This window comes from Nestor notabilis, unplaced genomic scaffold (genome assembly GCF_000696875.1).
Source record: "Nestor notabilis isolate BGI_N333 unplaced genomic scaffold, ASM69687v1 scaffold35896, whole genome shotgun sequence".
NCBI classification, from domain to species: Eukaryota; Metazoa; Chordata; class Aves; order Psittaciformes; family Psittacidae; genus Nestor; species Nestor notabilis.
In genome coordinates, this window is record NW_009933962.1 from 1 (window position 1) to 14,302 (window position 14,302).

Below are 14,302 nucleotides of genomic sequence, written 5' to 3' on the forward strand. Positions count from 1 at the left end.
CCCTTCCCCTGCCCAGCATGCCGCCTGGCTTGTGGTTGCGGTAGTAACGCGTTCGCGTTAGTAAGGTGTACGTGGAGCGTAAAACGCTTGGGTTATTCCTTCTTTCGTTCCTCCTAGAGTCTCTCAGGGTATCTAAGAGCGGACAATGGGAGTTCAAGGACTTTGGAAGCTGCTCGAATGCGCTGGGAGACCGATAAACCCTGAAGTGCTAGAAGGAAAAATTCTTGCTGTTGGTATCCTTTGAAAGTAAAGCTGAGGAACCGGATTGCGAGGGAGAGTGTTTTAACTGTTGCTTTTGCTCCTACCTCGTTAACTTACTTATGTGCTTATTTCTATTTTAAAACATGACCGTATTTTGATAAATAGATTTTATGCCTTATAATAAGCTTTTTTTTCCTTTTCCTTCTTTTTTAAAAAGGGACTTTTTTACTAAGTTCCTTACACAAGCAGTAGGATTTTGTGCTTTATCAATAAATGTGCTGCTTTCGGTAGGACCGTAAGATGAAAAAACATAAACGCTTTTACATCAGCTTTCCCATTACACATACTTGGTTCAATACGGGAAAGATGTGGAAAGAATTTACCCTTTGTTTATTTGTAAAAGTAACTGGGGAGGTACTACTTGCTGCACAGATATTTTAGCTCTCGTTTTTGTCCCGGGCAATAGGGGCAAGAATTTTTTCTTCTCCAAAGTTTGCAAGTGTTTGGGTATTCTTAGTTTCAATAAGTCAAGCCTGGAACAGTGGACAAAACCTACTTAGTCAAATACATGCACTTTATAGAAACTATTAATATGGTACATGTATAAGCACATTTTTTCTTCTTAACGGTTCTTTCAAGATATCAGTATTTGGTTAAACCAAGCGATAAAAGGAGCCAGAGATCGCAGTGGTAATTCCATACAAAATGCTCACCTCCTCACTCTCTTTCGTCGGCTTTGCAAGCTACTGTTTTTCCGGATTCGACCTGTCTTTGTTTTTGATGGAGGGGCCCCGCTCCTGAAGAGGCAAACCTTGGTAAGTGTCTTTCCTGAGTCACTGCAGTGCAAAATGTTGGGTGTATGTTTGCTGATGCTAAGTATCCATTTTCAATTTCCTTGTTATTCTGCTTATGCACCATGAGGATGGAGGGCTTGAAGTGAAAAACCTTCACCTGCTTTGGAGTGCAAACACCTTCTCTGCAGGTGTTCTTTGCAGTCTCACTCTTGGATAGCTGTTGGAGCATGCAGCACTTTCCTTTTGAATAGATCAGGTTTTATTTGCATAGAAACTGGGTTGCAGAGAAGTAGATGATGGCATAAGCCTGGGTCTAGCTTCAGAATGGACCTGAACACTACACTTGCAAGTGTTGGTACCCAAAAGCTGAAAACTGTTCCTGAGTCTCAGTAGAGGAAATCAACATAGAGATATTTGGAGGACCTGAGGACTATGTCCCCATTTGATGCAGGATGAGTTAGGAGTTGCTTATGGATTCAGCATGCAGTATTATAACAGTAATTTACTGGATTTGTATCTTCAGTATCCGGCGAAATCTTGTTGGTGTTAATCTTATTTTCACAGGCTGAGCGAAGACGAAGAAAGGAAATTGCCAGCCATGATTCCAGGAAAACTGCAGAGAAACTCTTGAAAACATTTTTGAAGAGACAAGTTATCAAAAATGCTCTTAAGGGCAAGAGGCAAGAATAAAAAGTATTTTAGCCTTTTTTATAAGTGGCAGGAAAGTTTTCATGTAGCTCTTAATCATGGGGGTAAATGAAGCATTTCCCAGTATTACAGAAGTTCGAAGAGAAGAAATTGATGATATATATGTATTGCCACCTTTGCAGGAAGATGAGAAGAACAGGTAGGTAGAATTAAGAAATATAGCTTAAATAGCGATAATAAACTCAGATAAAAGTATAAACCACATTTTTTGATGCTGCTGAAAGGCCTTTGACCCATGAGGCTCCATAATATATAAGGTATATCTCTTTATGTTTTATTTCAGTTTCTTCTGGAGAATTTAGTTTATAGCTCTGGGTACAGAAGCCTTCTAGTTATTTATGCGAAAATAATAGAAGCACCTTAGAGTCCACAGGTTGAATTTTAAATTGGATTTGTGTTTAAGGATGAAAGTGCTGCCTCAGTCTCTGTGGCCATGTCTGTGTGACTAAACAGAACTGACTGTTCAAGCTTGGGTAGCTGTTGTGTGGCAGGTTGATTCCCTTCATTTAGTAGTGCCAACATGTTCAGCATAAGTAGGCTTTGGAGGAGCTTGTCAAACTTATGACATCTTCTTAAGTGACATTAAGTGAGAATGTGGAGATATCTGTTGGACTACTCTTCACATATCTTATATACACTTTAAGCTCTGAGCAATAAGAATTGGGTAATGATTTAAGCAGCAATAGTTGTCTCAATCTAGTTTTAACTGACATGTCTGCCTCCTTGTTTTCTGTCCAGATCTTTTTGACTTGTCTGTGTATTTGTATGTGTGCACATGAGTGTGTGTATGTATATGCATACATGTATTTGTACGTGAAGTTTTGTAGTTGGTGAAGTGATGATGAATGTCCTTTTGTTTAAAATAGGAACTTTATTTTCCTAGGTAAATAACTATTTTTTTTTCTTTGTGATTTTTAGCTCAGAGGAGGAAGATGAAAAAGAATGGGAAATGAGAATGAGCCAAAGAAAGCTGTTGCATGTAAGTGCATCGTACTTGAACTATTACTATGAATAGTCCTCTTATTCATGTGCTATGCCTGAAAGACAAAAAAGTTTTTTTTAAAAAAAAAAAGTAGTGTTCGGGGAGGTATAGGTCCTACCATAGCATTAGTTATCAAGCAAATAAGTCACTTTTCAGTATTCTGTGAATTCCTACTAATAAGGAAATACAAATGTATTTTTCTCTACAGCAGAAATACAGCAGAATAGGAATTTCTTACGGTATCTTTCTTTTTTTGACTACTTTCTCTGGACGTTTAGAGAAGAGATTGTTTCTTGTAAGAGCATATTTAACAAAATTCCTGTGCTTCTCCAAATAAGAACTGATATTGAAGCACCTCGCTCCCTGAGTTTTCATAGGTAAATTCTGTATTTCCTTCTGATGTGCTGATCTCATGGGAAGAGGAGAAGAGAAATATATGCCCTAAGAAGACAGCACAATAGATAATAAAATTATCTCTGCTTTCATCCAAGAAAACAAACTGAAAAAATCCCTAACCAAAACTCTTGAAACTTGGAAATACTGTCTATCTTTGAAGTAGTTCACATTCAGGAGAACCTCCTTGCAAGGATAAAATCAGACTAGCTGAGGCTATAGAACCTGCTTCTGTGATTTAGACTAATCTTTTTGTAAAAAGAATAAACACAAGTTTCTCTGTCTAGAGTACATCAACAATTACGTACTTTATTTTATTGGGTGTTTTATTAGGTAGTTACTTTTTTTTTCTTTACTGTTTTCTTCATAATAGCAACAAAAATTTTGGGGGTGGGTGGCTGTTGTTTCAAATGATGCTCTAAATATTTTGTTGTTCTTGCTGTGCTGTAATGCAAAATCGATGTTTATGTTGTTTTCCATTTTTATAGGAAGTGTTATGTGAAAATCCTAACTCTGTAGATGTTGAATCGGAAGATTTCAAGAAGCTGCCTCCTGAAGTAAAATATGAGATCTTGACTGAGATGAAAGAATTTACAAAACGAAAAAGAACATTTTTTGAAGCAATGCCAGAGGTAATATTTAAAATGGTTTAAACCATCAGAATGGAGCTATTGCCATTAATGCAGATGAGGATTACATAAGAGTATCCCATCTGGAAAGTTTTACACCCAGGCCTATTTAATAAGAGATGTTACACTGAGAAATAAAAACCCCAATGAGATAACAACTCTTAACAGAGACTTCACGTTTGTCTGTTCAGGACTGTATCCTGAAGTATCCAGGAGTGCAGCAGTCACTAAAAGACAAATGTTAGCTCCTTAAACCTGTTACCTCTCCAGAGCATGGTAGATGAACTTGCTTAAAAGGTGCAGCTAAGTGGCATTTTATTTAAATTGACTTGTTTGTTTGTTTTAAGGAGTCCAATGCCTTTTCCCAGTACCAGCTTCGAGGTTTGCTTAAGAAAAGCAGCCTCAGTCGGTGCATAGAAAATGTACAGAAAGAATTGAGTCAACAGCACACGGGTGAAATCCGAACACAATATGAAAACGAAGGTGGTTTTTTGAAAGAAGTGGAATGTAGGAAGGTAGTCTCGGAAGATACTTCTCACTATATCCTAATAAAGGGTACGTTGGGTCTTAGTTTTGTAAAGTCTCTTGTTTGGTGTATGCAGTCTGCAGCTTTTTTTAAACAATAATCATGGGTTTTTTACAGGTGCATGTAGCCAACAGTTTGCATTAAATCAGTGCATTACTGTTAGACATAATTAACTATGATCTGTAAAGGTGTAGAAAACTGGTCTATCAATCTTTATATAATGATGTTCATTGTATAAAATGCAATATTAGTATAAAGCATTTTTTACTAAAAAAAAAAAATAAACAAAATCCCTTTCTTTTAGGTATTAGAGCAAAAGAAACTACAAGTCAAGAGTTGGAAGCTGTTGCAGGGCCCTCATCAAAAATGCCTGAACTAACTAAATTAAATCAAATCAATGAATCTCCTGCAAAGCTAGTTGAACCTGAGAAATTGCAGACAGAGAAAGATAACAATGTGGTGACAGCACCACCCTCTCCTCGGACTTTGCTTGCCATCCAGGCAGCTATGCTAGAAAGCAGCTCAGAAGAAGAACTGGGGGATGAAGATGGAGGACGACTGAACATGGACCAATCTGTAACAGAGGAAGGCAGTGTGTCTCCAAGAACACTGCGTGCAATTCAGCGAGCTCTAACTGATGGTGATGATACAAGAGAGGAATTTGTTCCTGTTAGAACTGATGGAGTGCTACCAGAAAGATCAGAAGTGAAGGATTTGCTGCTTAGTAGCTCAGATGAGGAAGACCAGATTCCTGAAGTTAAGGAGAGAAAAATACCTACATCTGCAATTAATTTGTCAAACCAGGTGATTATGCAAGATGCTGAATTTGAACTAAAGGGTCAGGAGTTGGACAAAAATCATGTTACAGCCAAGGACACCAGTATATCCAGACCTGAAAATTATTCTTGTATTGACAATACTAGAAAAGGCAAAGAAGATGCAGACAAAGAAGGAAGCGGTTCCAAAATAGAATTAAACTGTTTGGGAGATAAGGATATAAACTTGTGCACACAGAAGCCAAGTTGTTTTCCTGTGCAAACTAGTATAAGGGCTGAAACAGCAGACCTTTCTGAAAATGAGGAAAACCTGAAAATTTCTGAAAATGTAGAGGAAGAAGTGTTGCAAACAGAAGAGAATGTATCTGAGGTACAAAAGGTTATTACATTTCTCCCAGAAGCAAAAAGTCCTGAGAAGGAAAAAGAAGAGATATCACAGTCTGAAGACAGTGATTCTGATGGTATGTGCTTTTTAATTGTGTAAAAACATAAGAAAAAGGGACCTTACTATATTAGTAGTCAGTTGAAGTTAAACTCCTCTCCTAGTAAGAACTGCTTTAAATTACTTCTATTCTCATGTATGGAGAAGGTGGGAAGAAAATCTGAGCTGCTTTTTCCCCTTGGTGTTGTGTTTTATCATTGAAACCTGAGTATACACTACAAAGAGTCAGAAAAGTGTGTTCTTGTGTGCATTGAACTTAACTGGTGTAGGAAAGGTCAACTACTAGGTTTCTGTAATTTTATGATCCTAATATCTATTTATTGCATATAGAAAATAAGAAAAAAAATCACTGCCCAAGTTAAAAATGCTTATGAATACTCCTTTTTTTTTGATAAGCAGTGAGAAGTTGAAATCTTTATTTTCCTTTAATAGGAAGTTTTATTGAAGTGGAAACTGAAATAAGTAACGAGGATGAGTTTTCTGCTAAATATGGTGAAAAACTGGGTGATGAAACAACACTTCCAGAAGCAGAGACAGACAGACATGATACCATCACACAGGACTTGCTGAAGGAATCCGAAGTGCAGTTGGCAAACGATCAGAGTGTTGAAAGAGAAGATGGTGGTAAAAACGCAGAGGATGGGTGGCAAGACATCAGTTTGGTAACTCCCTGTTACTTGTTTTGAGCTGATAATGAAGTGCTGTGTCCCCAGGTAGTTCTTAAGACTGTTGGACAGCTTCTTACTGTTTAATTGCATTCTGATATGTGTATATAATTCTATGGGAACTTAGTTTTTTCTAAAGGTGATGGTTAATCATCATCTCCCTGAATTCAGAGGGGAACTTTAAGGTTTTAGCAGTCTGATGAGTAGACCTCTCTGGTTTTATAATTTAGAGAAGCTATGTCATCTTCCAAGTGTGAATTAAGGGAGCACATACTACTAGAATAACTGTAGTTGGAGACTTAGTGATTTACTTAGTTAAGGATACCTGAATTAATGAAATAATGAAAATCCTGTTTTGATTTCAGGAAGAGCTAGAAGAATTAGAAAATGACCTTTCTGCTGAGCAGAATATGCTTCAGGCTCAAAAGCAACAGCAGGAACGTGTTGCTGCTTCTGTAACGGGACAGATGTTTCTGGAAAGCCAGGTAGTATTTGTTGAATCATTTTGGTATGATACGGTATGATGCCAACTCCAGTCAGATGTTTTCTCAAAAGCTATTAGTAATTTTGCTTTAATTACAGATTACTTTTTTTCCTCTTAGGGGCGTGTTTTCTTCAGTCTGCTTGATTTAAAACATTAAATGTATTGAGATAATCTTGAATTCTAACTATTTAAAATAACTTATAACTTTATAGAATAAAGATAAAATTATGAATAAATCAACACCTTTTTAAGCACCAAGTTTTTAAGGTTGGGCCAGTTTGATTTTTTTTTTTTTTTTTTTTTTTTGTTTTGTTTGTCTGGGTTTTTTTTGTTTTCCTTCTCGTTGCTCTGAAAGGTGCAAATTGAACGAAAAATATTAGGAAGTACAGAATTGATGTAATCTGGGTTTTAGCTAAATTGTGATTTCCCCTGCGGATTAAAAGAGAAAATCTTACAAGAAATCCATGTGGTAACTCAGGTGTATGCCCTGGTGACTGATCTTAAAGGATCTCACCAGTAACACCTGCATGAGCCTGTAACCTCTGTTTCAGTATTAGCATTTAAATGTTGATGCAGTCTAATGCAAGGTCTACTTACAACACAGTGTTCTAGGGGTAACATATAATACAGTAGACTAGTCATACTATCTATCATGTAATAAATTAATTATAAGAAATATAGAAATGCTTTTATTTTAGTTGGTCTTAAAATGCTTGAAATTCTTGTTCCTTTGTTAAATACTTGCTCATAGTTGTGTCAATGATTTGGTTTTTTTAAAGCCCAGTGCTTTTGTAATACTACGTGCCCTATAATGGTAGATACGCCATTACAGTTGTAAGTCTCTTGACCCTGTGCTTTTGCTCCTCATCACAGTAAAAGTTTTAAGTCTTGAGATGGACTTTGTCAGGGCACAAAAGTCAGTTGCAGTGAGGAGAAAGAAAAAGTGTGTTTATGCACAGTTATATGTATACATATCAAATATATATTTCATAAATTTTACAGCTTAGGTTTTGCAGTGAGTGTTACATTCAACTTGGGAGCAGGAGAGTAAATGGAGATGACTTAATTCAGAATTGTCTCTAACCCAAGCCTGTAAAACTTGTGTGTGTGAGATTGTTAACTGAAGTTAAATAATGTATTCCATAAAAGCAAATTGTCTAAAATGCATTAAATACATGTATATCACCCAAAGGATGATAAGTCTGCCCACTGTTTCCTGCTTAATATGAATGTTTCTCATAGGCTTTCATGCTATTTTCTGAACGTAAGTGATGACTGAATGCTTTGGGTTTTTTTCAATCTTTTTTATTCAACCTGCATCTTTTTTTCACTAAGGCCACATAATTGTAACACATGGACTTTTCTCCATGTTAGGAAAAGCACAATACTTAAGTATATTTGTGCAAATAAGATAGCGGGCTCTCAAACTGTGTAGTAATAATGTGATCAAGCAGTGCTTGAGTCACATGGCACTATCTGCCTGAGAGGTGTAGATGGGATTTTCCTTTGACTTAACTGTGGTTGGCGCTCCTTCAATTTACTGTGAAATATTAAATACAGTCCAAGTGTGAATCTAGCAGTTCTGAGTCAAGCAAAAGTGTAATAGAAGTTCATTCTTTAGATTCAGTATTAACTGTTTTCTTTTCATCCTATAGGAGCTTCTCCGTTTGTTTGGCATTCCATATATTGAAGCTCCGATGGAGGCAGAGGCGCAGTGTGCTGTATTAGACCTTACTGATCAGACCTCTGGGACAATCACAGATGATAGCGATGTTTGGTTATTTGGTGCACGACATGTTTATAAAAATTTCTTCAGCCAAGACAAATATGTGGAGTATTATCAGTATGTTGATTTTCAAAACCAGCTAGGTAAGCCTCAGGTATTGATTTGTTAAATACAGTCTTTAATAAGACAGCACTGCCATCTATCTTTTTGAAGTTGTAATTTCCGCAGAATTTTGTGTGTCTGTTACTACAATGCCTGTTCTTTGGAGAGTCTGTAAAGACATTCAGTTGGGTTGCTGTTTTTACTGCCATATGGCTCCCCTGAATTTTCAGGCACCTTCATTTAATACACTGAGTTAGTGTGATGAACATCAAGACTGGAAGTATGAACCCTGGTACCTCTTTCTGTGTAAATGTCAGCATGGCTTTTCTGGCGTGGTGAGCAAATTATGTTCTGATGTCATCAGATTTATAGTTTTCTGGAAATGGAAGTTAATTTTGGACATACTGATGCATAATGTATTGGGAGAGGATCTGGCATGTGTATGTGCTTTGTAAAAGGTTTTTCATTCAGTTATGCTGACAGCTTTTTTTCTTCTTTCATCTTGCTCTTGTACTAGCTAATCAAATTGTTGCTAATTATGAACTACTAAACTTCAGTGTCAGGTAGCGTATTAAGGAAAATGTAATCCAATTTTAACTTAAGCCTTGCTTAAGAATAACTCTTAAAATCAGTTTTGACATTTTCAAAGTTTAGAAAGGCTATAGACTTTGAAATAATATTTTAATGTCTTCAACATGTAGAATTCCATGTTTTTATGTGATGAAATATGTCTTTGGTTTCTTCTCCCAGCAAACTGAATGAAACCTTTTTTTACCCTACTTAGGTATGCTACTGTAGCTTACTTGAAAGATTTGCTGTGGAAGCATGTGTGTGATATTTTTTTTTTTCTTTCTGTTATTAATGTAATTAACCAGAGCTTTTATTTATTTACTGGGGAAAAATAGTCACAATTGGTCTTCATGTAATATTCGTTTGTGGTCTTGTACTTTTTACTTCTTTTCCATGCATTGCCCAATTCTTCTTTCACCACCGTTGATGAATATCCTGACTAGCATGCCAGTGGTCTTGCTTTATGTGCTTAGACACACATCCTTTTAGCCACTGATTTGTTTATTTATGTTGTTCTTTTATCTAAACTCCTGAAGCTAGTCACTGAAAATCAGCCTGGTTGCCTTAGATCTTACTGCAAGTACAAGTGGTCAGCTGAGTTCTTCCTCCTTTCTGGCAGTTTCGCAGGCTCTTTTGGTCCACTTAATAAATGTACTAGCAAAGGCTTTCAGTTTGGGAGCACTTTTAAGAAGCAGAGGCATTGACACTATAAACTAGAATTCAAACAATGTTTTTTATTTCTGATACAGGGGTTATTAAGTTCAGGTCAGCATTAGATGAGAACAGGAGAGTAACTGGAGAAATATATGTAAAATAGTATCTCTTAGCTCTTAGTTTCCCAATGGTCTTTACATTGTAACATCTAATTCTGGCAAAGATGCATTTGCCACTTTCGCACAACTACTTGTGCTTGAACTAGCATGCTCCAGAATTATCATTTAGCAAATTCTGATGTTGAATTCAGTGTACTTTTATGGAGTTAATGCCTTTGTGCTCCTTTTGGCTTTTGCCTTTCAGATATTATTTTGTAAGAGAACATATGCTGGATCCACTGGTTTTATTTGGTTTATGTGCTTTCTTTTACAGGGTTGGATCGAAGCAAGCTAATTAATTTGGCATACTTGCTTGGAAGTGACTACACTGAGGGTATTCCAAATGTTGGCTTTGTAACAGCGATGGAGATTTTAAATGAATTTCCTGGACATGGCTTGGAGCCTCTCTTGAAATTTGCGTATGCTTCATCATATTTTGTTTTTTTGTCTCTCCATAATATGAGTATTGGTGAATATACTTTTGTGCTGGTTAAGCATGCAACTGTTGTTAAGGAGACTAAGTTAACTGTAAAATATGTGACTCCATTATGTCACGATTTGAAATGGCAGGTAAATAAGGTTACATGTTGATACAGCAGTTACAGTGAGACTAATGAAGACAATAGAACAGCTGCAGAACTGTGCGACTGCCTCTGAGTTCACTGCAGAGCTGGATCCATAGTGGAGTGGAGGTTTATTCTCCCTGAGTTTGTGAGAAGGTGCTGTAGCTTGCTCATAGAGAAAAAAGACTTGAGGAGTGAGGAATGGATGACCTGGAAAGACACAGACAGGTAGGCTGTGGGGAAGAATAAGATTTGTAGAGGGCTAAGCCAGTTGTATTGGCAATGGCGAGAATGGTTAGAAATATTTTTTTATTTTTTTTAATTTTCTTGCATACCAAAAACACTTAAAAAATGATCATAGTATGTGGAACATCCTCCCTATGTGTGGCTGAATTTAGGGCCTTCTGTTTAGAAGTTTATGGGGAATCCAGGCGATGTTTGCTACTGTGGCTTACAACAGCTGTGTTTACTGTGTGTGTTTTGTCTTTTCTGCTTTCAGATTATATGTCCCTTTTGCCATTTTTATTTGGAAATTTTCTACTCGTGTAGTAACTGAAGTAGGGTGACTAGGGCTATCGAAATTAGCATGGTGGCTCTTGGTATTCCAAATTATATTTTATGGAGGCAAATGAATACTTGCCCCTGTTTTTCAGTGAGTGGTGGAATGAGGCTCAGAAGAATAAGAAATTGAGACCTAATCCACGTGACACCAAAGTCAAGAAGAAGTTGCGGGATCTGCAGCTTTCCTCAGGTTTCCCAAATCCAGCAGTGGCAGAAGCATACCTGAATCCTGTGGTGGATGAGACAAGGGGTTCGTTCGTCTGGGGGAAGCCTGATGTAGAACTAATCAGAGAATATCCTTTTACTATATATATGGCAGGATTTGTTAGCTGAAAGTACTCAGGTTAAAGTTCATAAGGCTTGTTAGTGAGTCATTAAAGGAGTATCCAGTTTTTAACACCTCACTGGTGTGAGGGGCCCTCAGCCCCATCTGCATGCGATGTCCTACAGTGGTACCAGCTCTGGAACTAAAGGTCATGCAGCCATGCATGTGTGGCACTCGGGGGTGGCTCTTCCCTCCTAAGAGAGTAGGCTGCTTCACATTGCATGTAGAGAGAATCTCTTAGCTGTCAGGAGTATGCCACTTTGCCGTCCTTCACAAGTAAGTTTCAAAGCCTAGTCAGAAATGGTGACTCAGGCTGCATTACTTACTGCATTTCTTGCAATAACGTCTATTTTTTTGCATCCATTGCAGCTTGAGCTGCAGCAAATTATTGAGAAGTACATGACAATACATGCAGAGCTAATGATGTTTTAAACAGTAAATGAAACTTCCAGTATGTGCAAGTGTAAAAATAAGGTTTGCTTTGTCCTATGGCAATGCTGTATAGCCAAAATGAGTTCTGTCTTCATTAAGACATGCCCTTGAAATGTTGATATTAGAGGAAAAAAATGTGTAACTAATAGAGATGTAGCAGCATGATTAGGATACAGTGTAATACTGGAACCATCCACATAAGTCAGCTGTAATAACTCGAGTATTTTCTCTGGTTTCATAATAGAAGCAGCTTTGGAGTAGCTTTCTTCTAGGCATATTTTATTTGAGGAATTTTCATTTTATGTGTTTGCAGAATACTAGGAATGGCCATTGTGCAAAGTTCCTTAACTTTCTGCACATTCTGTCAGAATCACTTCGGCTGGACTAGGACGAAGACAGATGAAATCCTTTTGCCTGTGATCAAACAGCTGAACTTGCAGCAGGTAAAATATAAAACTGTGCATAGTGTAAATGTAACTAGAAAATTGTAAGAGCTTTTTAAAATGAACAGCAAGGTTTTAATCTGAAATACATTTCTCAGAAACTGGGGTTTGGCCATTTTTTAAAAGTCTTCATATATATTATATTTAAAAACTATTAAACTTACTTCTCTGGACTTCATTTCTGTATGATTTGGGTGCCCTGTGAGGAACTCTACATAATTTCAATTCCTAGTTTCAAATTTTGTTACTGATCAAGCACCTATCTCAGCTCCATGTTGCTGTTTGTTCTGGATATAGCTGAAACCACAAATACTTCAAGCACCTCTGATACTTTTAAAAGACAGCATGCTGTCTCTAAAAATGATTCATAAAAACTCCTCTAAGATTTTGGTGAAGGGAGGCTGACCATTTGGTACCATCCATATTCTTTGAGGATTGCAGACTGAACCACTGAGCAACAATAATATTACTCTTATTTCGATATAAATGTTCTGTCAACTTTAATAAAACTTAGAAGTGAATAGTGGTGCATGCTGCTGTACTGTGGAAGTCAGTTGTAAAACTGATCACCTAAGGTCAGATTCTTTTCTCCTTTTGCCATAAGAAAATAGATCCTTAGCCTAAACCAGTGTTCTAAGTACTCTCTGTCACTCAAAGGAGTGACAGGTACCAAACCCTGTAGTTAAAACCGTTCACTTTCAGATTGACTGGAACATCCTTAGGAAGTGTTGGTTCTTTTATACAATTTTAGGGAGAATATAGAGGACTAGGTTAGTTTATACAGCAAGTCTAGCTGTGGTTGAGTCACCCAGACCCTTTGTGTGTGACTACTTCTAGTTCTGCTCTTAAATCGTTATACTGTAGCAACATGTGTTAACAATGAGCTTGAGTCAAGTACAATTTGTTGCACTAGCATATGAAATGTAACCTGCACTTGTAACATTTACTTAGTAAACATTCTGTAGTTTTAACAGCTTGAAGCTAAGGATGTGTTGGTAAGGACATACTTACGAGCACTACAGAGATTCTCAGTATTAAGGTTGAAAATAGCAACATATGTCTAATCATCAAGCAGCATGATGTTTGTAAGATTTCACTGGAGTTTGCTGCTTATTTAGTTTCTGTAAAGGTTCTTGTTGCAGAACTTAAAGTATAGGTATTTCTATAATATTGTGTCTTATTCTTCACATCTATTTATATTATTTGTATTAATTTTGTTAGTCCTTTGTCTTACTTTAATTTGGGATGCTTTCTAGTGTAGTTGTGATAACTGAATTCCTATCACGAGAACCTCCAAAGGTGTTTCTCTGTTTTATTTCCGATAGACTCAGCTTCGAATTGATTCATTCTTCAGACTAGAACAGCATGAAAAAATAGCTATTAAAAGTCAGAGACTGCGCAGAGCTGTGACTTGCCTGAAGAGGAAGGAAAAAGAAGCAGCTGAAGAAACTCCAGAGATTGAACTTAAAGAGCAGGAAGAAGGGAACGGGGAAGATACTTCAGGCTGTACAGATCATCAAGCTATGGCAAGCAAAGGCCAAAATGGAAAGAGAAGAAAACATTCAGATTCCAGAAAAGAACATGTCTATGGAGGTGGTTTTATAGGGAATTTGCACCTTTCAGAAACTTCTAGTGACTCCTCAGTAGAGGAATCGGAAAGCAGAGATTTAGGTAAGAGCAAGAGGAGGAAAAAGGTGTCTGCAATGAAGACAGCAGACTGTGAAGAGAAAAAGAAGTGCAGTAGTTCAAGTGGTGAGGATGAAGAACTGGGAAACATAGTCATGGTGACTGCCAAACCTGTGTTTGAGGGCAAAAAAAAGAAATCACAGAGTAAGAGAAGAATAAAAAAGAAAACATCTTAAAGAAAAAAGACTCTTGAAAAAGAGAGGTTATGTGTGGGTTTTGTGACTTAAGCTTTGTAAATATTGTGATGAATTTTTTATCAAATAATAAATTATCTCTATTTGGCATGTATTTGTCCTTGTGTAATCTTATGTGTGGTGATTGTTTATGTTCTGAATATAAATGTCACAGATTTGGAGTTACATGACCATGTCCAAAGACACAATTTATTAGCAGAAGTGACATTCAGAGGTATCCACTGGCTGCAGAACTCATATCAGATTAATTTGTGAGATTAAACAATTGTATTGGGCTCAGACTTCCCT

The 14,302-nt window shown here is 37.0% G+C and overlaps 1 protein-coding gene across 1 annotated transcript; it reads left to right on the plus strand.

Annotated features, from left to right (window-relative positions):
* Positions 1-145: 145 nt before the first annotated feature.
* Positions 146-13,981, plus strand: ERCC5 (excision repair cross-complementation group 5; the record flags this gene model as incomplete). Its single annotated transcript, XM_010017105.1, has 15 exons — positions 146-233; positions 841-1,016; positions 1,560-1,675; positions 1,750-1,842; positions 2,622-2,682; positions 3,567-3,710; positions 4,055-4,262; positions 4,538-5,470; positions 5,884-6,113; positions 6,482-6,601; positions 8,256-8,469; positions 10,085-10,229; positions 11,027-11,227; positions 12,050-12,134; positions 13,460-13,981. Coding segments are annotated over exons 1-15 (3,336 nt in total), but the record flags the coding sequence as incomplete, so codon positions are not given.
* Positions 13,982-14,302: the final 321 nt, after the last annotated feature.